A 27,530-nucleotide genomic window follows, 5' to 3' on the forward strand; every position below is an offset into this window, starting at 1 on the left:
AATCCAGCAAAATTTTTTCTTATACATTTGCATTCCAAAATAACAAATAAATAGACTAGAGGCTTCCACAGACTGACTACGAAGGTTTAATAGGATAAATCCACAAGGTCAAACACGAAAATAAAATCAGGTACTTTTTAAAGCTTTTTGTTCAAAGGAACAAACTTCTTCAGAAGTGAGTTACTACAACAGCTGCAAGCAATTTGAACTCAAAAGTCTTGGGAAAAATGTAATTGATTATACCTTTTAAACAAACAGTACATAAAAAACTCTATTTAAATTTAAAATCTAATATGTAAAACATTACTTATGTTAAAAATGTTGTATAACACTAAAATATCAACAATGGTTTAAAACCCACATAATAATACATAAAATATTGGATTTCTTCTGTATTATCTAAGAAGACTTTTCAGCTTAAGTAAGCTAGAAATTGAACATGCTTCATTGAGACCAGGGTGATAGAATGAGTTTAATCTAATCTGCCACAGTAGTTCCATTTCTTCTAGTTTGAAGGAAGCAGGACCCCCCCCGGTTGTCAGGAATAAAGTTACTAATGACAGTAAACTTAAATTTGTGGGATGGATTAATGTGGACATGTTTTGCTAGGGCATTCTCTAACTTATTGTGTGAGATAGCATATTGATGTTCATATATCCTATCTCTAAGCCTACGTTCTGTTTTGCCCATGTAAAATGCAAAACAGTCAATACATTTAGCCAAGTACACTAGAAATTTACTGTTACAGTTAAATCTAGACTTCAGTCTGTAAGTATTACCATTGATTGTGAAATGGTTATTACAATCGATGTATTTACAGAAATTACAGTTTTCACATTTAAACATTCCTGGTAGTCTGGATGTTACTGGAACATGTCTCTCCAGTACATTCTTTAAATTCCTTCCTTTTTTAAAACCACATGTGGCCTATACCCCAAACAGTCAAGGACAGTTTGGTTAGTTCTAAAAAAACCCCAGTTCTTATTGATCAATTTTACTATAGTACTACTTTGACTGTTAAATGTAGTCACAAAACTAAATTTAAAGTCCTTTTCTTGGTCAGTCACATCCTCTGTATTAGAGGTAATTTGCCTGTCCACTCCAAGATTGTTACTCAATGATACGTGAGCAGCACATAAAATAGGTTTGAACCAATCAATACTTCTTTTGTAAGTGACTTCCTCTATTAGTGTGTCTACAAGTGACTCTGGATATCCACGATGCTGGAACATCTGTTTCAAAAACTGACATTCGCTATGGAAATCTGAGTCCAAGCTAGAAATACGTGATGCTCTCACTAGTTGCCCTTTGACCACAGATCTTTTTTGGTGGAAAGGGTGGCAGCTAGTGAAATGGAGAAATGTATTAGAGTAACTAGCTTTTCTGTAAATTTGCGCTGTGAAAGAGCAATCTGACCTGTTCTTATTTAACTGAATATCTAAATATGAAATAGATTCAGTCTGAAATGTATATGTGAATTGTAAAAAACCTGTTGACACATTGAAGCTCTCAACCAATTCAGATGCACTTTCTGCATCACCTTTAAACAGGATGAAAATGTCGTCCAAAAAGCGGGTATAATAAGCAATCGGAGCAGGTGTTAAGCTAGCTGAAATCACCTGGTTGAACTCCCATTGAGCCATAACCAAGTTTGCAACACTCGCTCCGCAAGGTGATCCCATTGCTAAACCCACTTTCTGGAGAAAAAAGGTGTCATCAAAGATAAAGAAGTTATTGGACAAGATTAGTTCCAACAGTTCCATGACCAAGGAAATGTCACTTCTTGGTGCATTGTGTCTCATCATGACTTGGGCCACCCACTCAGTACTGATGTCGTGAGGAATGCATGTATACAGGTCCTTAACGTCGATAGTCAGAAAGTTATACTCACTATCGAACACGATTTCATTAATTTTCGATAAAAAGGACCACGAATCTTTGCAAATCTGTGGCTCCAAAAGAACATATTTCTTCAACATGGAGTCAACCAGTTTTGCACATGCATAGGTGGGTGACCCACGCCCATCAATGAGTGGTCTCATTGGGGGATTTTCCACATTCTTGTGGATTTTAGGGATCCCAAAAAGTGTTGGATATTTGGGAAATAAACAACTGATGTAGTTAAAAATTTCTTGATCAATTCGCCCTTCAATAAATAGTTCATACAAGCAAGATTTTATCAGACTGTATGCCTTATTTACTTCTGTTCTTGAACTTACTAAATATGTATTGGTGTCTAGTAGGGATGACATACGGGCCACATAGTCAGCTTTGTCAAAAATCACCAATCCCCCACCTTTATCCGGTTTACAGACCCTGATGTTTTGTGATTGAATGTATTTAATGGAATCTTCCTCGTCCATGTGTTCTTGATTCCTGCTAGGTTTTTTGTTCTTAAACAAATTCCAAAGGTCTAGCTCATTGGCTTGTTCAAATACTTTCACCAACGGATGAAGGGGGGGATTAAAAGTACTGGGGATATGAAAAATATTGTGGACCCTGTTGTCAGGGGCATTCATAAAGAGTAAACCCAAATTCAATTTCCTAGTAAACAATTTCAACTCTAAGATGGCTTTAGCAATGTCCATATTATGCCAAGGAACATACATCTGTCCTTTTGCTAAAACATCGACAATGTTAGAGGAAATGAAACTATCAGAAAAATTATACACTCTAAAGTCATTGTCTTTGTTGAAAATAATAGCAGGATAGGAAGGCTTTGATTCGTTAAGTAGTTCTCCACTTTGACCGATAGCTGAAATTGTGTCAATGAAAAGGGAGGAATCTAAGGTCAATGCTGAGGTCAACTCTTGATGTTGAGTTGACAGTGGTGACCCATCACTATTGCCAGACCCCAGTGTGTCATTCATGACCTGGTCATCAATCACCTTGTTGGTCTCATTCCTCTCTGTTGTTGCTTCGGTCTGGCCCCTAAGGTGTTGAACCTCTGAAAATCCTGCTGATGACTATCGTGATTGTTATTGTTGTTATTGGAACGATTATATTGTTGATTATAATACTGAGGCTTGTTGTTGTGGTAATAATTCACCCATGTGGAATTTTTCAATCTTTCACTTCTATGTACTCCATCTATATCTGGTAAACCAGAATTAGTTGAGTTGACAGGAGTATAGTTGTCATACGTGTGTACTAGTTGTCCTGACTGGACAACCTGGTTGTTCACTGAATCTAAAGGTGTAGGTGCAACATAGTCACCTGGCCGTTGTAAATCATTCGTAGTCAACTCACTAAAGGAGTAACCTAATTGCCACATCTGTGCTGCTGGTGGGGGTGGGTAAGCAGCCCCTTGCTTGTATGAATTACAGTCACGTTGCAATTTCTTTGTTTTATTTGCACTCAGCTTAACCAAATGTTGGTTAATACTGGTAAAAGTCCTACTGTATTCATACTTGTAGCGATCAAGTTGTCTATCATGTAGGACTTTAGCATCCACCTCATTAATAAATTTAGCTATATTCTCAGCCATTAGTGAATAATGTTTGAGCATAAGCTCAAGGAGTTCAAATCCTTGCTTATCAAAAAGCTGAATTAAATCCAAATGAAATGGTGAATTTTTTATGAGCCCAGTTGGATACTGGACTCTACGTAGCCCCTTAGGTATCACTTTATTTTTCAAACGCTCTTTAAAATATTCAATTTCAAGCTGTGTTTTTTTGTATTTTAATAGCAAATTGTCAAGTAATTTTAGATTTTCTACAATATTATTAGTAGTGTCATTATTACCTTCTGTTTCGTCCGAAGGTGATGTTAGTGTCACTTGTTCCGACCCAAAAGTAATTTTACGATCCATCCAAGTAGCCAATGTGCATGATTTGCCTTCGATGTCCTGGCAAAGTCTTTGATTATTAGGGACATTTAAAACTGGTAACTCTCCGTTTTCAGTAACCGTTGTACTATCCGTTTGTGACTGCATCTGAGCCTGGGAACGAAACAATAAACCCGTCCGGTTGTTCACGTTCAATGAAGAGCTTGAGGTTACAGGGTTCGGTGCTGGTCTCTGTGCAGGAGGTGGTGTACTCTTGTCTGATAATTGGCTGGACCCAGAGCGTCCTTGTCTGACAGGAGAAGAGCTAGTAAGCGCTACGAAACCCGAGCGCATAAGATTGCTTTCTTCTTGATTAGAGGATACGGTTGAGCGTGTCTGTACGGCTGCAGCTGTTGTATATTTTGTACTAGAATCCAAACAGTTAGCTAAAAGAGAATGATTTTTATCCAAGCAATCTAACCGTTTGAAAATGACATCCAGTTTGTTTAGCAGCATCGGTAAACAGTCAATGGTAGTGTCTTTTTGACTGCTGTGAGTCATGTCAGGCAAAGTGTTCTTATCGTTGAGAGAAGCATTTGGTAATCCACTAGGTACTGCTTCATTCAATGTTGTCAGCTTTTTGGAAGCCATTAAGTCAGACGCCATAAATAACAACTTGAAACTAAAGGCACAAACAAACTGAAAATAACAAATAAATAGACTAGAGGCTTCCACAGACTGACTACGAAGGTTTAATAGGATAAATCCACAAGGTCAAACACGAAAATAAAATCAGGTACTTTAAGCGCTTTTCGTTTGTTCAAAGGAACAAACTTCTTCAGAAGTGAGTTACTACAACAGCTGCAAGCAATTTGAACTCAAAAAGTGTTGGAAAATTGTAATTGATTATACCTTTTAAACAAACAGTACATAAAAAACTCTATTTAAATTTAAAATCTAATATGTAAAACATTACTTATGTTAAAAATGTTGTATAACACTAAAATATCAACAATGGTTTAAAACCCACATAATAATACATAAAATATTGGATTTCTTCTGTATTATCTAAGAAGACTTTTCAGCTTAAGTAAGCTAGAAATTGAACATACTTCATTGAGACCAGGGTGATAGAATGAGTTTAATCTAATCTGCCACAGTAGTTCCATTTCTTCTAGTTTGAAGGAAGCAGGACCCCCCCCGGTTGTCAGGAATAAAGTTACTAATGACAGTAAACTTAAATTTGTGGGATGGGTTAATGTGGACATGTTTTGCTAGGGCATTCTCTAACTTATTGTGTGAGATAGCATATTGATGTTCATATATCCTATCTCTAAGCCTACGTTCTGTTTTGCCCACGTAAAATGCAAACTAGAAGAATGCTAGCAGATAGGATAAAAGAACATATTAGAGATGTTAAAAATAATAAAATTACTAGTCCTATTGCTGAGCATTTTAACTCAGTACACCATGGAAATATTGAGAATATAAAAGTGTCTGTTCTGGAACATGTTCCATTATATTATAATGATGTTGATAGGCAAAAAAATATGTTAAGACAAAAGGAATGCATTTTGATTATGAAATTTGGGACTTTGCATCCACATGGAATGAACAGAGAATGTAACTGGCAATGTCTTGTTTAAGACTATGACTTTAAATATAATTTTGATTTGATAGTTTAATTATTGTTTCCCAAATATCAACACTTTTGGGGATCAAAAAAATCCACAAGAAATGTAAATCCCCTGATGAGACCACTCATTGATGATGGGTCACCCATATTGATTACTTGGTCCTTTTATCGTAAATTAATGAAAGTGTTTTATGAGTTTTACTTTCTGACTCTGTAAAGGCTGTATACGATGACACCTTTTCTCCAGAAAAGGGGGTTTAGCAATGGGATCACCTTGAGAGCTGAGCTGCAAACTGTAATTGGTTATGGGCTCAAAGGGAGTTCAACAGATTTCTGTTTAAAGGTGATGCAGAAAGTGCATCTATTTCAGACTGAATCTATTTCATATTTAGATATTCAGTTAAATAAGAACAGATCAGATTGGAAGGAATTTAAAGAATGTACTGAGAGACATGTTCCAGTAAACATCAGACTACCAGGAATGTTTAAATGTGAAAACTGTAATTTCTGTAACGATTGTAATAACCATTTCACAATCAATGGTAATACAGAGACTGAAGTCTAGATTTAACTGTAACAGTAAATTTCTAGTGTACTTGGCTAAATGTATTGACTGTTTTGCATTTTACGTGGGCAAAACAGAACGTAGGCTTAGAGATAGGATATATGAACATCAATATGCTATCTCACACAATAAGTTAGAGAATGCCCTAGCAAAACATGTCCACATTAACCCATCCCACAAATTTAAGTTTACTGTCATTAGTAACTTTATTCCTGACAACCGGGGGGGTCCTGCTTCCTTCAAACTAGAAGAAATGGAACTACTGTGGCAGATTAGATTAAACTCATTCTATCACCCTGGTCTCAATGAAGCATGTTCAATTTCTAGCTTACTTAAGCTGAAAAGTCTTCTTAGATAATACAGAAGAAATCCAATATTTTATGTATTATTATGTGGGTTTTAAACCATTGTTGATATTTTAGTGTTATACAACATTTTTAACATAAGTAATGTTTTACATATTAGATTTTAAATTTAAATAGAGTTTTTTATGTACTGTTTGTTTAAAAGGTATAATCAATTACAATTTTCCCGCACTTTTTGAGTTCAAATTGCTTGCAGCTGTTGTAGTAACTCACTTCTGAAGAAGTTTGTTCCTTTGCACAAACGAAAAGCGCTTAAAGTACCTGATTTTATTTTCGTGTTTGACCTTGTGGATTTATCCTATTAAACCTTCGTAGTCAGTCTGTGGAAGCCTCTAGTCTATTTATTTGTTATTTTCAGTTTGTTTGTGCCTTTAGTTTCACATTTGCATTCCAAGCTGGATCCTTTTTGTACTAGGTACGGTCCAAAATTATTTGATAATGTAAACATTACACTGTAGTAATTGTCTTATGTCATTTTATTTGGAGAGGTTCTTTGACATCCATGATGTAAATATATTGTAAATATGGTGTAAATAGGTTTTTAGGACATGTATAGTGTACTTTAGGTGGTGTACTCCCAAAGTAGTTAATAGTTTATACTTTATATAATAGTATGTTATCTGATTAAAGTTGTCCTCCTCTTGGGAGGCCTGATTTCTATTTGTATTATGTTTTTCTGGGGCACCCTATTGAATGTTTTACCCGTTCAGGAGTAAGGTACTTGTTACAATAACTGCTTGTCTGTAAATCAAAACTTGTTAACTGTTTGTATTAATTTAGAAGGTATTTTACTTTCTTTTTCTTGGTTTGATGTACCTTACAAGTTCCTTATCTTGTATTTATTTCATTTCTTTTTTTGTAAAAGTTTTAAAACTAATAAAAAAAAGGAAGTCAGTGAAGAAGGGACAGTAAGGAAATGTAATGTATGAATTGGTACTTGTTCTTATTTAGGGATATAATTTATCCTGGAGTTGAGCAAGAACAGAGACAGAGTTTGGCTAGGAAGCTTTTCATAATGGGTTGAAAGGACTGGAGGGAGGATTGGCCTGATGGATACAGGTAAGGTGCTCTAGGCCTTAGCAACATGGTGTATGTATAGAGCATTCTTAGCTGATTTGATAGGTTTGTTGGGAGTGAGAAGTTTTTGGTCATTGAATCATAATGAATAATTGGGAACATAGTTGTGTAGATTGGTATTTAGTGCTGGACAAGCAGGTGGATGCTGGATAATTTTATAGGTGATAAGAAGCTGCTTATATGCTAGTTGATGGGTAGTTGTAACTATTTTAGGCTCTAGTGCTATACAGTGGTGGATTCTGAAAGGGGTGTGTGCTGCAAATTTAGCCACCTCATTATAGCATTGTTCAAGTTTTGATTTTTGTGATGCCTGGAGGTTTGTAAGGATTGGAGTGTATTAAAGTAGTGAAGGGAGCGCTAAGTAGTATCAAGTGTAGTTTTAGTTGCTTTTGGCACTGTAAACCACCCCTAGTTTTTGGTGATTTTTAATGCAGTGTTTTATATGCAGGTCAAATTTAAGATCATTATCTACTATCATCCATGATAATTTGCTATGAGAAGTGACTTCAGTGATTGTATTGTTAAGTGAGAGTATTTTAAATTTTGTTTTTTAATGAGAGATTAATTCTGGGGAAGAAACGTAGTTTATTGGGTGGCAGAGGGCTTGAGGGTGAGCTGTGAGTTACAAAGCCATGTTTCAGTAGCTTGCCAGCCTAGGTGGTATACAAAAATATTTAAAAAGGCATTGCCAACCAAAGAAATGATAATGCCTGGACTTTCTGCCATACCTCAGCATACTTAGTCCTTTCAGACATGCATCCTGAAGGATCTGAAGGTTTACATTGGCAATAAGTTTACATTAGCAACAAGTATACCTCAAGATGGTTTAACAGGTTAATACCCTGGAGTTAATCCAAATGCAAATCACCTTAGTTTGAGTTCCTTACTATATCTAAGATGGTGACCTATAGCTTTGCTGTGTGTCAAGAATCCCACAACTCTTAGCTAGACCTACTGGAGGCACTCTCCATCCCATCAAACACTATTCTTGGTTGACTTTAGCTACCCGTCTGTAGACTGGGAAGCATACACTGCTTCCAACTTGCAGTCATAACATTTCCTGTACTTTATTAACACAAATACCCTTGATCAGTTAGTGCACACTTCTACCAGAGGTTCAAACATGCTGAACCTTGTTCTCACCAATATGGGAGAGTACACAGCCATGAAATTAGTTATAGAAATGATCAACAAAGACTGCTGCAACCTATAGACACTGGACCCCTCCCAGTCTGGTTTTGTTAAAGGAAGGTCATGCCTGCTGAACTCAGTAGAGAAGGTAATCAAAGCATTGGATGAAGGGGAAAAAGGTGCATACTGCTACCTAGACCTGGCTAAGGCATTTAATACAATACCCTATTCTGATATTGTGGACAAACTCAATGAACTATGCATAAATTCCTACACAGCTCTCTGGATTGCCAGCTGGCTTACAGATCAGACCCAAGAAGTCAGGATTGGTGATATTGCCTCCACCAAGAGGGAGGACTTCAGTGGATTACCACAGGGCTTTGTGTGTGTGTGTGTGTGTGTGTGTGTGTGTATATATATATATATATATATATATATATATATATATATATATATGTGTATATATATATATATATATATATATATATATATATATATATGTTTATGTATATTTATATATATTGCAAACAACTTAGGGGCAGCCCCTCCCTAGTCCCTGTAGTCATTTGACAGCTCTGGAATAGAATGGGTCCAGTCTTTATTCGTGATGATGATTAGCTGTAAATTTCCTTAAGCAGTGTCAGAAATTCCAGAGAAAAGCTGATCTTCCACATTACTGCAAACAAAAACCTCTATGAAACCCTATCAAAAAGCTGTCTGTGCATTGATGGCAACTACCTGGAGGAGAGCTACAGTATTAACATTCTCCACTGTCAGAGCGGTCTTAAACAGGATCTGCTAGTTTTGATAATTTGGCATATATGAATAAGAGATGGGGGATTTCTGCTAATCTTTTCACCCAAATTGCCATGAATATTTTGTAATCCTTGTAAGTACACTGTTTAAGCATTGCAAGGTAGGTTGTTTTGAGTCTTTGTCTGGTTTTAGTATGAGGAAAATGATTGCATGCTTCTGTGAGAGAGGAATGCATAGATTTTGTATTCACTAACCGAGTAAAACTATTTGAATGGGGCTTTGCCTAATATAACATTTCCCTAGGGATACCATATGATGCAATGGATTTCCCCCTTGGTAGACTAGCATGGATACTTCCAACATAATAGGCCTCATTAGAGATGTTTGTTGATCAGCCCTTAAAGTCAGAAAGTGCAGAGAATTGAAACATCCAGCAATCTGTTCCTCTGTAGTCTCCATTTGTGGGGTTTGAGTAATGTTCTCGGTAATAACTTACAAATATTTCTAATATCCACATGGGATCATCCTGTACAGTTCCTGTTCAAGGGTCTGTTACTTGAAAAAGTAAATCTGACTATGGATTGTTGTTTTGAGGTAGCTCTTTGCAGTTTTGAGGAGGCCTTAAATTAAGCAACCTACATCTTTTGTGTGGCTAGGTCTGATTTGTATTTTTAATAAACAGGAAGTTTCCTCCTAATCTGTGACAAAGCTTGTACTACTTGTCTATCTCCCCCCACCCATGGTCCTCTCTGACATAAGGCTTTTAATTTCTTTTTGACAGCTTTATTCAGAGGCTGTACTACAGGTAATTAAAGAAACTAACAAACCGAAAAAAGACTGTATCATTACCAAGTAGGGAATCCTTTTGTCCATCGATATGTGTGCAAGTTGTACAATTCTGGCTTGGCATGTACTGCTGTGAAGGTATAACTTGTCTGCCTGTAGATCATCTACTTTCTTAATGCTTTGAGGTCAGGAAGGTCTTAAAATATGTCCTTCACATCAGGCCCCCCCAAGAAAATCTGTTCTTTCTCCCTGGATGTAAACTATGTTCTTTAACTGAATTACCAGTTTTGCCTCTTCTACATCCTTAAAATATTGTATACTTAAAACAGCTCTTCTCACAGGCATAACCTCTGTTAAAAGGGAGTTACAAGCTTGCACTTCTTTCCACCTTTTCTAGTTTTCCAGAAGACTGGGGTATCCCTTATAACTAATCCTTCGTGAGTTACTGAAATGTCCCTGAATCAGTCCATTTTCCTTCCTGCCTTTTCCCTAATCTTCAAAATAAGTTAGAATGGATTCTTTATTTGCTAGATGTATCCATACAGTTAAGATTTTACTTGAGTAAGACCAAAGAGATTCGAAAATCTGATCAATTATTTCCTTTGATGGTAAACAGCTACGTGTTTCAGTATCCAAACAGGCCATTTTAGATTGATTTCTCTTGGTATTTCATTATGCCACTCTTTCCATGGCAAATCCCTCCAAGGATATGTTGAAGCTCACTCTCTTAATGGTGTAACTTCTTCAGGGGATTTCTTCAAAGGGCTTGTCTTGAAATGTATATTAGAGGCAGCTACTAAACATTGCAAACTTGACATTTTTTAGAGCTAGGACTGGGCTTGCTAGAACCACATTTCAAGGATTACTGGACTCCAGTACTGTTTGTCTTGTCCCCCCAGTCTACTTAAAAGCTTCAGAATTGTCCCATTTATCAACATTACTGCAGCAATGATCTAATAATGAACATAGTACATGGTAGTAACTTGCTGTAACAGTAGATGTTCAAATAGATCACTGTTGTAGTATATGCACCCTCCCTCCATCACCTTTATATATCTTCTTTATTTTTTTTTCCCATTAGGCTGAGGTGGAGCCCTTGTTTTTGCCTGCCACCCCCGTACAATATCTCAGCAACCACTTTGGTTACACACACATTGTCAGCAGCATTTTGTTCATTCATTTGAGAGCTTTCATGTAAGGCTAAGCAGTTTTCTCAGTGCCACTGGGTCATTGTGATATTTAGAGAATAATATTTATTTATATTGTCATAAATGTAATGTTCTTTGTTATTTTATAAATGTAATCTGAACAACAATTATCTCTTTACCTGCCCTAAACGGATGTCAAATATCAATGCACTTGTGTTTGCCATTGTGAAAGCTTTAAGATGAAATATTCTAATACTCTGCATGAAACATGGTTTTGGAATTAAGGCAGATATGAACAAGCAACATTTGATGCATAGAGGTGTCAGTAGGATGTAACTGTAGAAACACCTGAAGGGATGATTAGGGTGTAATGTTTTGAAGTCTAGCTTTGGAATTTTGTTTGTCAGTATATACCGCCATTGTCTGTACTATAGATTTTTACTCCCCCCCTGTGTTTCAGAAGCTTTATATCATAACTTTTACTATTACAGGTAAAAGGAGAGGTATGCTGCTTCCCTGCCTGTTTGTAAATTACTGTTGAATTTTGGTATTCGTATATGCTTATCAAGTGTATTTTTCTTTCAAAGAGTCTCACAAGTCTGCTGCCCTGTACTTCTTAGAGTATGTTGATCAGTGTTTTCACAATCGTTAAAAGTGCCTACTTCTGAATCTGTTTTACTGGGTCTGTTAGCATCTGTTTTGATATTCCTAATGTTCTTTGTAAAGGTTTGCAAAGTAACCAGTTGTATGGACGAGCACTTTGGAAAACATTTGTTGTCCTATTGATGTTGGAGTTTGAACAAACTATTAATGATTATGCTTGAGTGCATATCGTTAGCTGGATGTACAACAAATATTTAAAATATGCGATTTTTGGATTGCAGTTTTCTGGCAACACTTCCTCATAACTGACCGCTCGAGTACACAAGTGTTCATAACATGCATTCTAGCTTCTCAGGTTACAAGCAGTTGATAAAACATAATTAATATTTAAAAAGCATTTTCTTGCTTCATGGCAAGCCCCCTTGTACTACTACACCGTGGAGAAAGTGTCATTGTGTAAGGTTTCCTGTGCTGTTTTTCCAAAGTTCATAAACTTATTGTACTTTGAGCATAAACTTCATTGTTGCTGTTGCTCCTAAGTGGATCGAGTAGTAGCAGCCAAGGTACTTTGCTGGATCAGCTGACTGTAAGCCTCATCAGTCTACAGTTAATGATTTTCTAAAGTAGACTTACTAAGATCAATATCATAGGCCTTAGTTATGATATTTTGGCAGTGTAGTGACAACAGATTTCCTTTCTCCAGTTTATGATCTCTGGAGACTTTGGAAAATGTTTCACATAGCATGACACTGAGCTTTGTTGAAAGGATTATCTATCTTTCTAGTTGTGACAAGCTTTCTTACTATATTTACAGTCTTAACAGTTTGATAAAAGCCTGATATCAGGCATGCTGTTTCTGGTCCACGAACGTTTCCTAACTTATGAATGAATGCATTCCTTCCCCATGTGACTGTTTTTCCCCATTAAATTATAATGAAATATTTTCTCCCATCCTTTTTTCTACTGCCCTTACCTTTACACCATTCCCTCTGTTACTGCCACCCCTAGTATATCAGCTAGCTGAGAGTGTAGCACAGTTTGGAGATTTCTTTTTTTTAACAGAGTCTGTCTTGCCTCCTACAGGCAGTGTATTTGTCTTCCACTTCCTTGTACACATTTACCCCTTGAACAGTGAAGGTGTCCTGCATTTTGGATATTGTCTGTGTCTTAACCATATTCAAATTCCAGTGCATATGCTGACACAGACAGACATACATTTTGATCTCGACTGCATTTTTTTTCTTATGCGACCATTGCTTCTTTAGATATTTTGAGGGTTGAATGTTGTTTTGATTCATGATATTGGGTGTAATGTGCTGTTATATAAGCTAATTACTAAGCAACAGCACTTAATTTGCCAAGTCAAGTGGGATTTCTTTGCTGAGTAGATCAGTTTATTTTGTATTGCTGGTCTGACTTTAAGGCTTTATAGTCCAGTGAAATAGTTGATACTTTTTTATATTCAACTTCCTGTGGTTGTACATTGAACATGTTGACTCTAATGAAACTAACATTTTGAAACCTCTAGATCCCAAAACTGCAAATGTTATTTAAGGTAAATTCCAGTTGTTAGCCTTTCCATTTATTAAGCTGTTGGATATTGCTAACTAAGCCACTATGTAAACCTCTACTGCTGTCAGTCACTATTAATTTGGGATTCATCAGTCTGTTTTTTTTTTTTCACTGTAACAGTTTTATTGAATTACCATTTATGGCAGGCAAACATACATTTATGTGAAAGAGAACAAACCATATTAACATGTTCACAGTTGCAAACATACATCACATATATTCTTCTTAACAATTATCATCACTCCCACATTACATAAATTGCTCAATTCTTGTCTTCCCTGAAACGAAACTCCTGTTCTGAAGTATTATTTTGCATATATTCTCACAGTTTACATTTTTTCTACATAATTTGCTCTTAAACATTTTTCTAAAGATCCCATTTCTAGTTCTGCTACAATATGTACTACTTCAAATACAGTTGGTTTTGACTTTGATTTCCATTTTCTAGTAATTGCTTTTTTGGCAGCCACCAGAATTCAACTTAACAAGGCCTTACTATGTTTAGGGTCTTTGAGATTACTTGGTCTTAACTGTATGTTACATTTTTCCAGGATTACTAACAAAATGCATGCATTTGCCATTAAATATACTTGCAAAAACCTCAACGAATGCTCCCAGCAGCCATCCCTGGCAGTCATGTTTAGGTGCCTGTGAGAACCTCGTGAAAAGATGCTTCTTGTACACAGGAGGTCATTGTTGCCCTTGCCTTCCCGTTCACCTACACCAAGTGCCTACCATGTATAGGAAAGCAACCGGAAAGGCTTTGATAGATTTTTCCAGCAAATTCTGTATTGGTTGTCCTCCTCTCTGGATTAGTATGAAAACTTCTTGGATTTGTCGTCAGGGGTCATGACAATTACTTCTGACAGAACAATTACAGTTGTGTGAGGTAACCACTGTAACAGTAGCTCTTCAAGGTAAGATGCACAGTCTTTCTTTGAGGAAGACTGTTATTGCAGCATAAATACCTTCCCATTTACAAGGTTAGCAATAGCTTGCAGGCTCTCATTTGTGTGTGCTGATTTTTTTAATAACACATTAAAGTCAAATAGCATCAGACATATTCTGTATAGGGATCTAAAAATCTTGTGCCAGTATTCCTAAGATTTGCCCTTTATTAGTAGGGGCAATATCTTGTGTTCTTTTCTTCTGCATATTATAATGTGAATTTTATATATATATATATATATATATATATATATATATATATATATGTATAGTTAGGTAGATATTGTTGTCAACCCGTTTTAATTAGGGGGTTGTCATCATGTCATCATTTAAGCATTGTCTTTGTTAACATCGCTTTTCAGGTGCAGTACTGTGGATTGTGCTTCTCTTTTTCTTAAAGTGCTTGTTTAAATTAGAAGGCTCTCTAATGTTGATTCTGTTTTTTTGTTGGGAATGGCTAGCAAACAAACAAAAGATTTTAAGGAGATCAAGGTCTCAGGATTTAAAAGATGTCCAAAATGCTCACAAAAGATGTCGATTACTGATGGTCATATTGAATGTGTATACTGTTTAGGAACTCTGCATTTGCAGGAAAGTTGTTCCATTTGTCATTCTTTCAGTTTGAGGGTATTACAAGTGCGAAAGAATAAGTTTATACAGAAGGGTTTGCTAAAGTCTTCCTTTGCTCAGGATTTGGATAAGGATCAAACTCCTTCAAAAAAGACCCCTTCACCTAAGTCTGACAAGGGCTCAAAGAGACCATCTCCTGCCTCATCAGATGGTTCGGAGCCATCAAATAAAATACAAACAGTTTTGGAACCGACACCCTCTACTCAGACTTCTACATCGGCTTCATCTGTGTTGGGGCCGATGGTAGTTAGAGGTAGGAGCCGATCACCCATTTTAAATCCAGTGTCTCCTATGCTCCAATCCCCAGTTTTACAGTCTGTGACATCACCAGCGCCATCCTGTCATTCTTCCAGAAGTCTGTCAGATTTGGATATGGATTGCTTGGTGCAGAAGCTTTTGAGGACACCGGCTCTATCAAAAATGTTGTCAGAACCGATCCGTCAGGCTTCAGATCCGACTGTACCAGCTCTCCGTATGTCGATTCCTCCTCCTACCCCCTACTGTGGCTTTGGAGCCGGGATGTGTAGAGCTGATAGTTATGGAGCCCATGACCAACTTCTTTTTCTTCGGCTCCTACCGCTCGGACTACCTCAGTGCCGATTGAGGTATCTAGGGGCCGACACTCTCCAGTTGGCTCCAGGGGGATAGCCGGTCCGAGTTTTTATCGGTTCCGACTTCACCTCTCAGAACTTTGGCTCAGATAAGTTCGGCTCCTACCTCGACCTCAGAGCCATCTCTCATGGCTCCTGGGGGGGGGGGGGCTTCTGGTTCCTCGGAGCCGGAGTTCTCCTCGGGTCATGGGAGAGGGGCCTTTGCGGTCATGAGGAGAGCCTTGTCCCCATGGACATCCAGTATATCAGACTCTAACATTCATTCCCCTAAGGCTTCAGATACAGCCTCTGCACAATCTGGCCCACAGCGTAGAGTTCCAGAGCCTCATGATGCCCCACAGGATGAACCCTTCTTTTCGGGAACCTCCCCAGAAGCCCCATCTGAGGACACATCCCAGAAGAGATTATATAAGAGGAAACGCCTGGACTCCCAGAGGAGTCATTGACATCAGACATGGACCTCGATGAATTAGAGGATTCACCACGGTCGCCGTCTGAAGATATCTCATTTGCAGACATCTTGGAAGTCCTTAAGCAGAGAGGCGACTGGAAGGCCACTAACCCCTCTGAAGAGGAGTCTGTGTACATGAAGGCTTTTGGTTCTTGACCTTCCACCTCTTGGGTTTCTCCACCTTTCAGCGAACTCATGGAGTTGGTTTGTCGAAAGGCATGGGAGTCTCCAGATACAGTGGAACCTGTCCCTATGAGGCCTAATAAATTTATTACTGCACCAGAGGGTAACATTTTCTTAACTAAAGGAGTGCCTGTGGATGCTATGGTGGTGGAGGCAGCAGCCACCAAAAAGGAGTTATCTGAGACATCCACATCTGTCCATCCACCGAATAGAGAGTCGTGTACAATGGACAGATACGGGAAGCACATGTTCTTGTCAGTGACCTTTACACTCTGGTCCCTGAATTACCTAACTTACTTTACAAGATTACAGAGAGATCTCCTAAAGGAGCTTGGAGATGCTCTCCAGGGTATTGTAGCTGCGGGAGTCTCAGATAAGGTAACTTCCCAGCTCTCCACCCTAAACTTAATAGTTAACTTTTCCATGTGGCTTATCTCATATGCAGCCGATGGAACAAGCAGATCAGCGAGTTCTGGAATTGCCCTTGAGAGACATTCCTGAATGCACTTGTGTTCATTTGTGGAACCTTTCAAGTCATCCTTCATCAATGCCCCTTTTGATGACTCGATGCTTTTTGGGCCCAAAGTTAAAGAAACTCTGACCAGGTGTGAGCAGGAATGGAAGACTCTCTCTGCCATTGGAGTCCATTTTCTACTCTTCCAAGACCCTATCCTAAAGGTGAAAAGGGTGGAAAGATGTGGTTTCGTAAATCCCAGAGAGCCTTTCAAGACATACGTGGTGAAACCCCCTGCAGGGGCAGAGGGGGAAATAATGGAAGATGCTGGCCATGCAGCAGAGGGGGTCCACAAAATCAGGGAGACCGGGAATCTTTCTTTGGCAAGCCCTTCCAATATTCCTGAAAGGAAGCCCGACTGCTCCACTCTGGAGGCAGTCGGGTGGAGGGTGGGGGGGCGCTTATCTTTGTACCCAGACACCTAGCTAAAAATAAATGACAACTGGGTACAAAGGATCATATCCAGAGGTTACTCTGTTCTCTTTTCCATCCCTCCCCAACCCTAAGAAGAATTCTGGACATTCCACCCAGTCACAGGAATCAGGCAGCAACCGAAATTCAAAAGTTGCTAGAAAAAAGAGCCATCCAACCAGTCCCTGCAGACCAGGTAGGATCCGGGACTTACTGAAAATTCTTTTTAGTTCCAAAGAAAACACGGGACTGGAGATCAATATTGGATCTCAGCACGTTAAACAAATCGGTATAAAAGGCAAAGTTCCAGATGGTCGTGCTACAGTAATTCTTCCCTTTCTGGGAAAAGGCAATTTGATGTGCTCCATAGACCTCCAGGATGTGTACTACCACATAAAAATGGACAGGGCCATCCAGGAGTCACTTGTGCTTCCGGCTGGGAGCCAGTCACTACCAATTCCAAGCACTGCCCTTTGGGCTCACTGCAGCCCCCAGAGTTTTCACCAAATGCATGGCAGTGGTTATTGCTCATCTGAGACTTGCAGGATTCCGGGTGTTTCCGTACCTAGACGACTGGCTCCTTACCGCCACCACCAAGCATCTACTACTACAAGCAAGAGACAGCACTTTGGACCTGTGTACTCAACTAGGGATCACAATCAATTACAAAAAAATATGCCTTACTGCCGTCTCAGGATATCGCCTTTATAGGTGCAGAACTAAACTCTGTCACATTGATGGTAACTCTTCCACAAGAAAGGATACAAACCCTTCGGGCACAAATCCAAAACCTGCTTTCAGGAATGAGAGTCCAAGCAAGAACTGTTCTCAAAGTTTAGGGACAATGGCAGCAACAGTCACCATACTCCCCCTAGCTCGGATGCATATGAGAATTCTATATTGGCTTCTTTTTACCCAGTGGTCCATGCAGAAACTACCAATGTCATACCAGATAATTCTGACAGACTCTTGCAAAAGAGACCTAACCTGGTGACTAAATTCAGATCAAGCCACCATAGGTCGTCCTTTCACTCTACCTCCCCCATTAGCCACAGTGACCACGGATGCTTCCCAGATAGGGTGGGGAGGGGCATTATCAGGGAAAGACAGCCCAAGGCACTTGGCAAGAACATGAAGCTCACCTGCACATCAGTGTACTGGAGATGAGAGCAGTGCTACTGACGTTGCACGCATTTCAGCACTCTCTTCCTGTAGGAACAATTGCAGTCCAGATGGACAACATGTCAGTCGTATAGTACATAAACTAGGAGGAACCAAGTCTTGCCCCTTTTGTCGAGAGGCCCTCAGAGTATGGCAATGGGTGATTTCATCCCAGCGCTTTCTAATAGCAACACACATCCTGGGGAAATCCAAAGTGATAGCGACCAAACTCAGCAAGGCAATTCTAATACCCCACGAGTGTGTGCAAGCAAGAAGTGGTGGGAATGATTTTTGGCAAATGGGACCAGCCTTGCTATGATCTCTTTGCCATGACTACGAACACAAAATGCAGCAGCTACTTTGCCCTTATCTCCCCACTGGGGGGATCGCTGAGGGGCGCACTTGTACACGATTGGCCCCTGGGTCTCATTTATGCTTTTCCCCCCATTTCCACTGATACCCAAGGTACTTCAGAAAGCCACTTCACTGTGAGGGACATTGATCCTTATAGCGCAATACTGGCCTCGTCAAATTTGGTTTACCTTCCTACATCCTCATCTACAGAAAAAGCCTTGGATCCTGGTCCCAGTATCAGATGATCTGACACATTCTTCATGGGCTTTTCATCCCTCTCTTTCCACCCTCAAGCTGACAGCTTGGCTGCTCCGATTCCCAAAATAGCCAGGTCACAAAATCTTTCATCTGCAGTTCAACATATTCTGATGTCTTCTCACAAATCATCTACCAGGAAATTGTACCTCAGTAAATAGAAGAGATTCTCTGCCTGGGCTTCACAAAATCATACTGATCCACATTCAGCACCCATATCATCTATACTAGAATTTTTGACTAAACTTTTTAATGAAGGAGCTGCAGCAGCTACTATTAGAGTTCAATTAGCAGCTATCTGAAATGTTCACATTGGCAATGGAGATTCAAGTGTAATGTTTCACAGGCTGGCAAAAGCCTTCCTAAGAGGCACGAATCTATTAAGCCCATATATCAGACCAACATTACCACCATGGAATCCCAGCTTTCTTTTGTCTACAATAATTCTTCCACCTTTTGAACCTGCGTCATCATGTGACTTGAAATTTCTATCCTGGAAAACTGCCTTTCTAGTGGCTATCACTTTAGCCAGAAGAGTATCTGAATTGCAAGCCTTGTCCATTAAACTTCCATACATGTTGTTTCAAAATGATAGTGTTTCACTCCGGACAAATCCATCCTTTTTAACCAAAGTATGCTCAGAATCTAACCTCAGTCAATCTATTGACCTACCAGTATTCTTCCCCAGGTACAGCAGTAAGACAGAATACATACTACACCAGTTGAACGTTCATAGACAACTAAGTTTATACCTGCATAGGACAAAAAACTTTAGAAAATCTGATCAACTTTTTGTATCCTACTCAGAAAGTAAAAAAGGTCTTCCAGTAGCAAAATCTACTTCATCAAACTGTCTGTCTCAATGCATTTTGTTTGTATATAATTCGGCAAATAAAGAACTGCCACAAGGGATCAAAACTCATTCAACAAGGGCAGTATCGACTTCCTCTGCTTTCCGTGCTAGGCTTCCATAGATACTATTTGTGCTGCAGCTACATGGGCTAAGCCTCATACCTTTATTACTCATTACAAAGTAGACATGGCCTCCAGGAACAGGACCTCCTTTGGTTCCACTGTTCTGAAGAATATACTCCCTTGAGCCACCCAAGAGGAAAGAGGCTAGGGATGTTGTCCCATCAGTCAAGAATGAAGGTGAGATAGGGCAACTTCACATAAAGAAGTTATGTACCTACCATAACATTCCATGCGAGTTGTCCATCTTGCCCTTCATTCTTACGTCCCACCCACCTAACCCCCTTCCTTGATTTCTGGGAGAACGAGAGGTGTTTTTTTCCTTTTGGCTATTGGTATTTGACCCTCTTCTAAGTCTGGTAAAGGTTTATACTTAGTTTAGATATCTATTTCCTTTTTATATAAAAATAGAACATCAGCAAACAAGATCTGGGGAATGCCCTACAGCATCATGGGATAGGGATGGAGCCACGAGCTAGCTGAAGACCTTGAGCTTTAGAAAGTGGTGCTGAGTCAGAACCGAGGATCCGTTCCGAACCAATCAGTCAAGAATGAAGGGCGAGATGGACAACTCACATGGAATGTTATAGTAGGTACATAACTTCTTTATTATCGACCATGAGATGGGTAAGGCCAGTCTAACACCAAATGGAATAGGTTAATTCAAGCACCAAAAGCGAAATTGGCTAGGCTTAAAATAGACCCCAAGGACAATTAGCCTAGTACTACCTATGAGCCCATTATATTCTGTCACTAGAAGAAGTGAGGATGGTTTGGGCAACACGGGTTTTACATGGAGTATGTGCCAGCTCACATGGGAGAAGGAAGAGGATGAAGCTGGGCCATTCAGCAGCTTCTGGAAAAAGGAAGAAAATGATAAGCTGGACAGTATCAGCCTGGTTGAGCTTCAGTATCAAAAAATCTGGTGCTGGTTCTCTGGCATTTAGGGATTCAGCCTTGATTTTGATCTAGACCATAAGGATTAGATTGAGTGGTGGACACACAGACCGGTATGGGTTTATAGATTAGTACTAAGCTAACTGCCCTTGCGAGCCATTTTAAGCCTAGCCAGTTATCCCTTGTGAGACTCAAACCCTGCACCTTGTGTTTGTAAGGCAAACACCTTAACCATTAGGCCACCCTCCCAACCAGGTGAAAGGGCTGTGCCTGCTCACCTCTATTAGGAGAGAGGAGAGGGGAAATGTTTTGGGTTGTGCACTGCATATGAATTCCTCCGAAGACTGGAGGACCTAAAGAAATGTCTTCTCCAAAGGTGACAGGGATATCTGTGGGCTTATGTCACTTATAGAAGCAGTAGTCTGTCACCCACTGCATGCCCACCCCCAAGAGCTCTGCTGGGCATGCATGGTGAAGGAGTGCTTAGCAGCACAAGATCCTCTCATAGCTGCAAGGATGACCACTACAAAGTGATCAGGTCTCATCTGGTATGAAAGGAAAGAATAGGTAAAGTTGAAACCATCAGTCAGATGGCAGGCATGGCGTGGGGCAAGAGGTGCCCAGAAATGGTCGTAGCATGTAGAACATCTTCCAGTAACAAACTGACATATTAAACTCCACAAGTTTCATTAATGGGGCCTGTGCTCATCAGCATTTTTAAAGGTAAAATGCAGTGGAGTTCAAAGGTTGTATTTGTTTCTCCACAGACAATGCAGAAATCAGACAGTGGTATAAAAATGAAGAAAGTGCACAGAATTCAAAGCTATCAGAGAAAAGAGGCTGAATCAGTACAACACTAACACTGCAGCTGATGGGATATTAACCAGCAAATCGTCCAGTAAAAGACTCTTGTAACAGTATTCATTAGTTTCAAGCTTCTCAATATCAGCCATCATTCAAGCAGATTTTCAAACTGTCAGCATTCTCTTTGTAGCCTCACTCTTCATGGAGAAGAATACATTCAGCTGATGCACTTTATGAACATCTTTGATTGTCTGCTATAGTGCATCAGTTAAATTCATGCTTCTCCAACAACTGTGACACTACCTCCATTTTAGTTGCTCATTTGTATTACAACTTTTGTGCAGATGGAGTGCATCAGCGCTCTTCGCGTCATTTGCAAATTATTTCCAAAGTGATGCTTGGCAACGTTGCATTCCTTCTGTAACAGACGAAAGACACCTGTGACTCTACTTACCTGAATTCCAGAACTGAACTTGTTTACTAAAAGGCAAATTGTGATGGAGTTGGAGGTTAACTACCTTTTAGAAAAACCACCACAAACAAAGCAAATAGAAGAAAACCACAAAGAACAGTATCCACAAACGTTTATTGTACTTGATGTCTCTGCAAACTGCCTTCAGAGTAAAGTCAACCATAAAAATACCTGCCTATATATACAAACCCCAACATTAATTATGTTTCAATTATACATTTTAAAAACCAATGAACTAATAAAATCAATTAATGTACAAAAAAACCCCACTTGCACTCCATATTTAAACCACAAGGAAATAAAGTATTAAATTTTAAAATATACACAGATTCCTTGTACAACAACTGGTGTTTTATATCCCCATCCCATACTTAACGTTTAACATTTTCTAAAATAGTGGCCTGTAGCCCTGTCAATTCACCTCCATGTACTGCATTAAAATGTTCTGCAACTGAACTGTCTTTTTCTTTTTTATAAAATCCCTCATATGCTCTCTTAATCTTGCCCTAAATGACCTCTTGGTTTCTCCCACATAGAACTTATGGCATGGGCATCAGAGGGCATAAATAATGTCCTCAGTTTCACAATTAAAACTTCCTTTCACATTAAATTTTAAAGCATTTATATTTGTAAAGCTCTCAACTACATGTTTACACACCTTACATTTCCTACATGGTTTAGTTCCATCTACAGTGGGATTTTGTATAAGACTCAAAGGGGGGACTTATAAATCTACTTTTAACAAGGAAGTTTTGTATACTTCTGCCTTCATTATAAAATATTTTAGGTAACTTACTAACCCATTGTGAAACATCTTTCAAAGAAATTATAAATTCCCAGTAATACTTAACCCACTTCTCACCTCAGAACTTAAACAACTGTTAAGTGATGACAAAATAAACATCTTCTTTTCTATTACCTGATTATTTATTTATTTATTTAACATTTGTTAACTGGGGAAGTCCGACTTGGAACAAAGCCAATTTTCAGCGAAGGCCCGGGGAGAAAGGCTCCAGATGATTAGTATTATGCCTCTTAAGTTTGGAACTCCTATTTACATATTGAGCACTAAATTTATTCCATCAATTTTGTAATAATTCCATATTATACCCTTGAGATCTAAATATACCAACAGTATGTATTAATTCATATAAACTCACCATATGGTAATGCCTGAATAGTATGGGGTGGATGAGAACTATCTGCCCTCAGATACAAATTCCCCTCTCTGAACTTCCTTTGTACACATGTCCTGTTACTATTCCCACTTGTAATATCCAGTATTATATCCAGGTAAGATACCATTTTGCTTATTTTCAGACCATCAAATTTAAGATGAAATCTATTTTGTTGTAATTTTGTCGCAAATGGTTCAACTTCACTCTCACCTCCTTCACATAAAAATATGAGGTCATCTATAAATCTGTAATACTTTTTTACATACTGTTGGAAAAACTGGTAACAGTAAATGTATTCAACCTCAAATAACCCTATACTTAAATTAGCGTATGTTGGAGCAAATGCTGTTTCCATTGCTGTTCCTTGTTTTTGATGATAAAGCCTTTCATTAAATTCAAAAAATATTATTGGACAAACAAAAATATATTAGTTCAATGATATATTCTGATTTTGGGCCCTTGCTCAAAAAAAGTGCTTCTATCCCAAAACTATGTTGAATACTAGTGTATAAACTCAGAACGTAGAGTGTTACCCAATGCATGTTAGGCTTCCACTCAACACTTCTAATCTTAGCAAGAAAATCAGACATCTTTAATATATGAAGGAAGTGTCAAAACTTTAGGCAATAACTGAAAATGCATTGGCTGTCTTATTTGATAAAGAAAATATTCTCTTCCAGACACTATTGGACGGCCTGGTGGATTCTTAACATCCTCATGTATCTTGGGCAAACAGTAAACTTGAGCCACTTTACAACCTTCCACATTAAATCTTTTCTTCACATCATCACGTGTAAAATGACCCAATCTCATCCCTTTATCCAACAATTCTTAATATTTATCTAGTGGTATTTTATACAGGCTAAATTCCACTTGTGCACAAGTCTCTTCATCATTTAAATGTTCAAAACACAAATTGGCATATTGAGAATGATACATTATGACCGATTTATTTCCCTTTTCTGCAGGTATGAATATAAGGTCAGTATGTTCACTTAATGACAACAACTAACCACTACCACTGGGATACTAACCAGCAAATCATCCAGTAAAAGACTCTTGTAACAGTATTCATTAGTTTCAAGCTTCTCAATATCAGCCATCATTCTGGCAGATTTTCAAACTGTCAGCATTCCCTTTGTAGCCTCACTCTTCATGGAGAAGAATACATTCAGCTGATGCACTTTATGAACATCTTTGATCGTCTGCTATAGTGCATCAGTTAAATTCATGCTTCTCCAACAACTGTGACACTACCTCCTTTTTAGTTGCTCATTTATATTACAACTTTTGTGCAGATGGATTGCTTCAGCGCTCTTCGCGTCATTTGCAAATTATTTCCAAAGTGATGCTTGGCAACGTTGCATTCCTCCTGTAACAGACGAAAGACACCTGTGACTCTACTTACCTGAATTCCAGAATTGAATTTGTTTACCAAAAGGCAAATTGTGATGAAATTAGAGGTTAACTACTTTTTAAACTCTATTGTCCAGTTTTGATTGTAGCACTGAAGCCCTTGTTCTGGTGGTGCTGTGGAATACAACATTTAGAACAGTGCTGACAAATGATGAACAAAGCCTAACATGTGGATACCTCAGCAATGTTGACATCACTGCATATCCATCTCCATGCATTCCCTAAAAAGAAAGAAAAAAAAAAAGTCTTCAGCGTATCTATGAAACTATTACATAGGTCCATGACCCTGACTGCCCCACAGTATTTGCCCTCATTGCCGTACCCACCACATATATGTCGCCAGCTCATCTTTTTTGAGGTTAGGGTTCTAGATTAGTGATGGCAACTCTTGGGTTAATCTAAATGTAGTTGGCTGTAGTGGGATCAGTAACTTATTTTGTATTATTTCATCTATTTTGTAAATGGGTAAACCTGAGCTTTGCCTGCAGTGAGTAAATAAATAAACCCAATACGCGCAAGCAACTCTATTTTGGGGAAATCTGAATGAACTGTGGGGTTAACTGACTTGCCCAGTGTCATGCAGTATGTAAATGGGCACTGAGGAAAATCAATAAAGCTGATGTTTTAACTTTAGGGCCACAAATGCACTATCTGAAGGAATGCCCTACACATTCCAGTTTTATTTTCTGTTTCATGCCATTATCGTCTTGAATCTTCTTCACTAAAAATTCATATCCCCTTCCCCCCTCTTTCCTTTGTACTTACAGCAGCACACTTATTCATTCCTCCCACACTTGCACATGAAGATAGAGCAGCATTATTGTTCTATCTTTGCTTTTTCTTAATTTTGCTTTGTTTCCTCTTCTCTCTCTCAAAAGCCCCCAAGGCAAGCATGTCCAGTGTTTGTTGCTGAAATCTATTTTTCCATCTGTTATGTACTAGAACAGGATTCTACTTCAGACTAGTATTTTCTTTTGGAACAGAAAATAATAATTAGCCTAATCAGAATGTTACTGGATTGTGGGAGCAGGCAGGTTGCAGTGTATCTTGCCGTAGTATAATGAACTGTTTTATTCATTTTTGGAATAATGTAATGTAGATGGCATTATTCATGATGACAGGGAAGAAGTGCATGTTAAATTTGTGCTGCATTGAAGGCTTAACTCTTTAAACCACAATAGAAGCTTGCATACACAAATGCTTTGATACTCTTGTGGGTGTTTAATGGTTTATAATTGTAACTGGTGGGATACAAGTCAAGTGTTAATTTTGGTTTGATATTGTTGCTATGGGAACTCCTGATACTTGATGTAATTGAGAACATCTTTAACATCCTGGTGTGCCTACATCCTACATGGCATTTTAAGTTGTCTTAGAAGTGCTGGAGATGCGACATGGCTTAGGAGGCTGAACTTTTATCTCTGTAACAGTCCTGCATAATAACATGGTGTTGATTATTGACTTATGCTGTGCTAAGTCCTGGTTTTACACGTTGGACGCAACTGTCTTCTTGGAGAAACAACATTTTCTTAAGTATTTTAGCGTGCTGCTATTTCCAGAAAAAATGGACTGTCGCTGAAAATGGTCTAATAATCTATGTACGGAAAGCTGAAACCTAAGGGTTCTTTGGTAAGACTTCACAGGGCATCAATGTAGATTTGTGGTTGGCATGCTTCTGAACAACAGCCTTTCATCATGAATGGTATGTACATTCGAATACTAGCTCATATAAACTTTATACTGTGTTTTTTTCCATTGCCACAGGATTTTATGATTTGCAAGATACTTGCTTCTGTTTATTTGTTGGTGCTGAATTTTCTGGAATGCTTTGCTGTTAAGTAGTGTGCATTTGTTAAAAAATTAAATAAAGCTAAGGAAGAAAAAAGGGTAATTTTGTAGGTTTAAATGGTAGTGAGCTTCCAGCGTGAGTAGTAGTTTTTCAGTTGTATGTCCTGTAAAATATCTTGCTAATCATTTTTAAGTTAGAACTTGTGACTGCAGTAATCATACAATCCATTAGTTACAAATAGAACCAGTGTAGTTTGCTTTCTAATATCCAAAGCATGCATACCCACATTCTTTATCTCTGAGTTGTAGAAGTCCATGCATATGTCACATGTTATGCGTTTGCAGTATACCATGGCAGGGAGTGGGTAATTCTTTATTTTATCCTCAGTGCAGGTTTTTTTTTTTTTTAATGAGGGCACAGTTCTTACATCCAGATTAGACCTTCCACTCACTCATTGTTTGTAAATATGAAATAGTCCTGACTCTCATTCGGAGAATTGCCATTGTACAGTGTCATTATATCAAAAAGGGAAATATTTACTTTTTCTAAAATAAAACCGTAGTGTAACTGGTACTGATTCTGTTGTTGCATCTCTGGGTGCTGTTGGGAATCCTTGGGGACTGCTAAAGAATATTCTGTTCCTGTTCATATTGATGAGTATGGGTGGCTGCAGTGGTGCAGAGGTTAGCATTGTCGCCTCACAGCAAGAGGTTCTCCAGTTCGATTCTCGGCTGGGATGCCTTCTGTCTGGAGTCTGCATGTCCTCCCTGTGGTCGCGTGGGTTTCCTCTGGGTGCTTCGGTTTCCTCCCACATTTCAAAGACATGCAGTAGGTGGATTAGATACTCTAAATTGGCCAATAGCCACAACGATTCCTCCAGCTGAAAGCACCCAGCGCCAGTGAAGGCAGTCCACAGGAGGATACGAGAACACAGTATAGAATCCATAAAAACTTCAGTGAAACAAAAGGATCGAGACTGTAGTATAAATACACACTCCACTTTATTCATGGTCCGACAAACATAGATTTAGCGCTTTTGTATCCAAAACGGGAAACTTCATAAGAAAGCGCTTAATCTA

The 27,530-nt window shown here is 38.6% G+C and overlaps 1 protein-coding gene across 5 annotated transcripts in view; it reads left to right on the forward strand.

Moving 5' to 3' along the window:
* LOC122809023 (cAMP-dependent protein kinase catalytic subunit beta) overlaps positions 1–27,530 on the forward strand; it is a 2,062,609-nt gene that overhangs the window by 788,294 nt on the left and 1,246,785 nt on the right. Inside the window, exon 1 of one of the 5 annotated variants that reach the window (XM_044080225.1) lies at positions 25,635–26,364. The exons of 3 other annotated variants lie outside the window; for them this stretch is intronic. In XM_044080225.1, coding sequence (XP_043936160.1) covers positions 26,358–26,364 — 7 coding nt within the window. In that variant the 5' untranslated portion in view covers positions 25,635–26,357. Of the gene's footprint in view, positions 1–25,634; positions 26,365–27,530 lie in introns of those variants that run through there. One more of the 5 variants, XM_044080226.1, reaches the window with a different exon arrangement.

This window comes from Protopterus annectens, chromosome 8.part0 (assembly GCF_019279795.1).
Source record: "Protopterus annectens isolate FY-2018-M chromosome 8.part0, PAN1.0, whole genome shotgun sequence".
Classification (NCBI taxonomy): Eukaryota; Metazoa; Chordata; order Ceratodontiformes; family Protopteridae; genus Protopterus; species Protopterus annectens.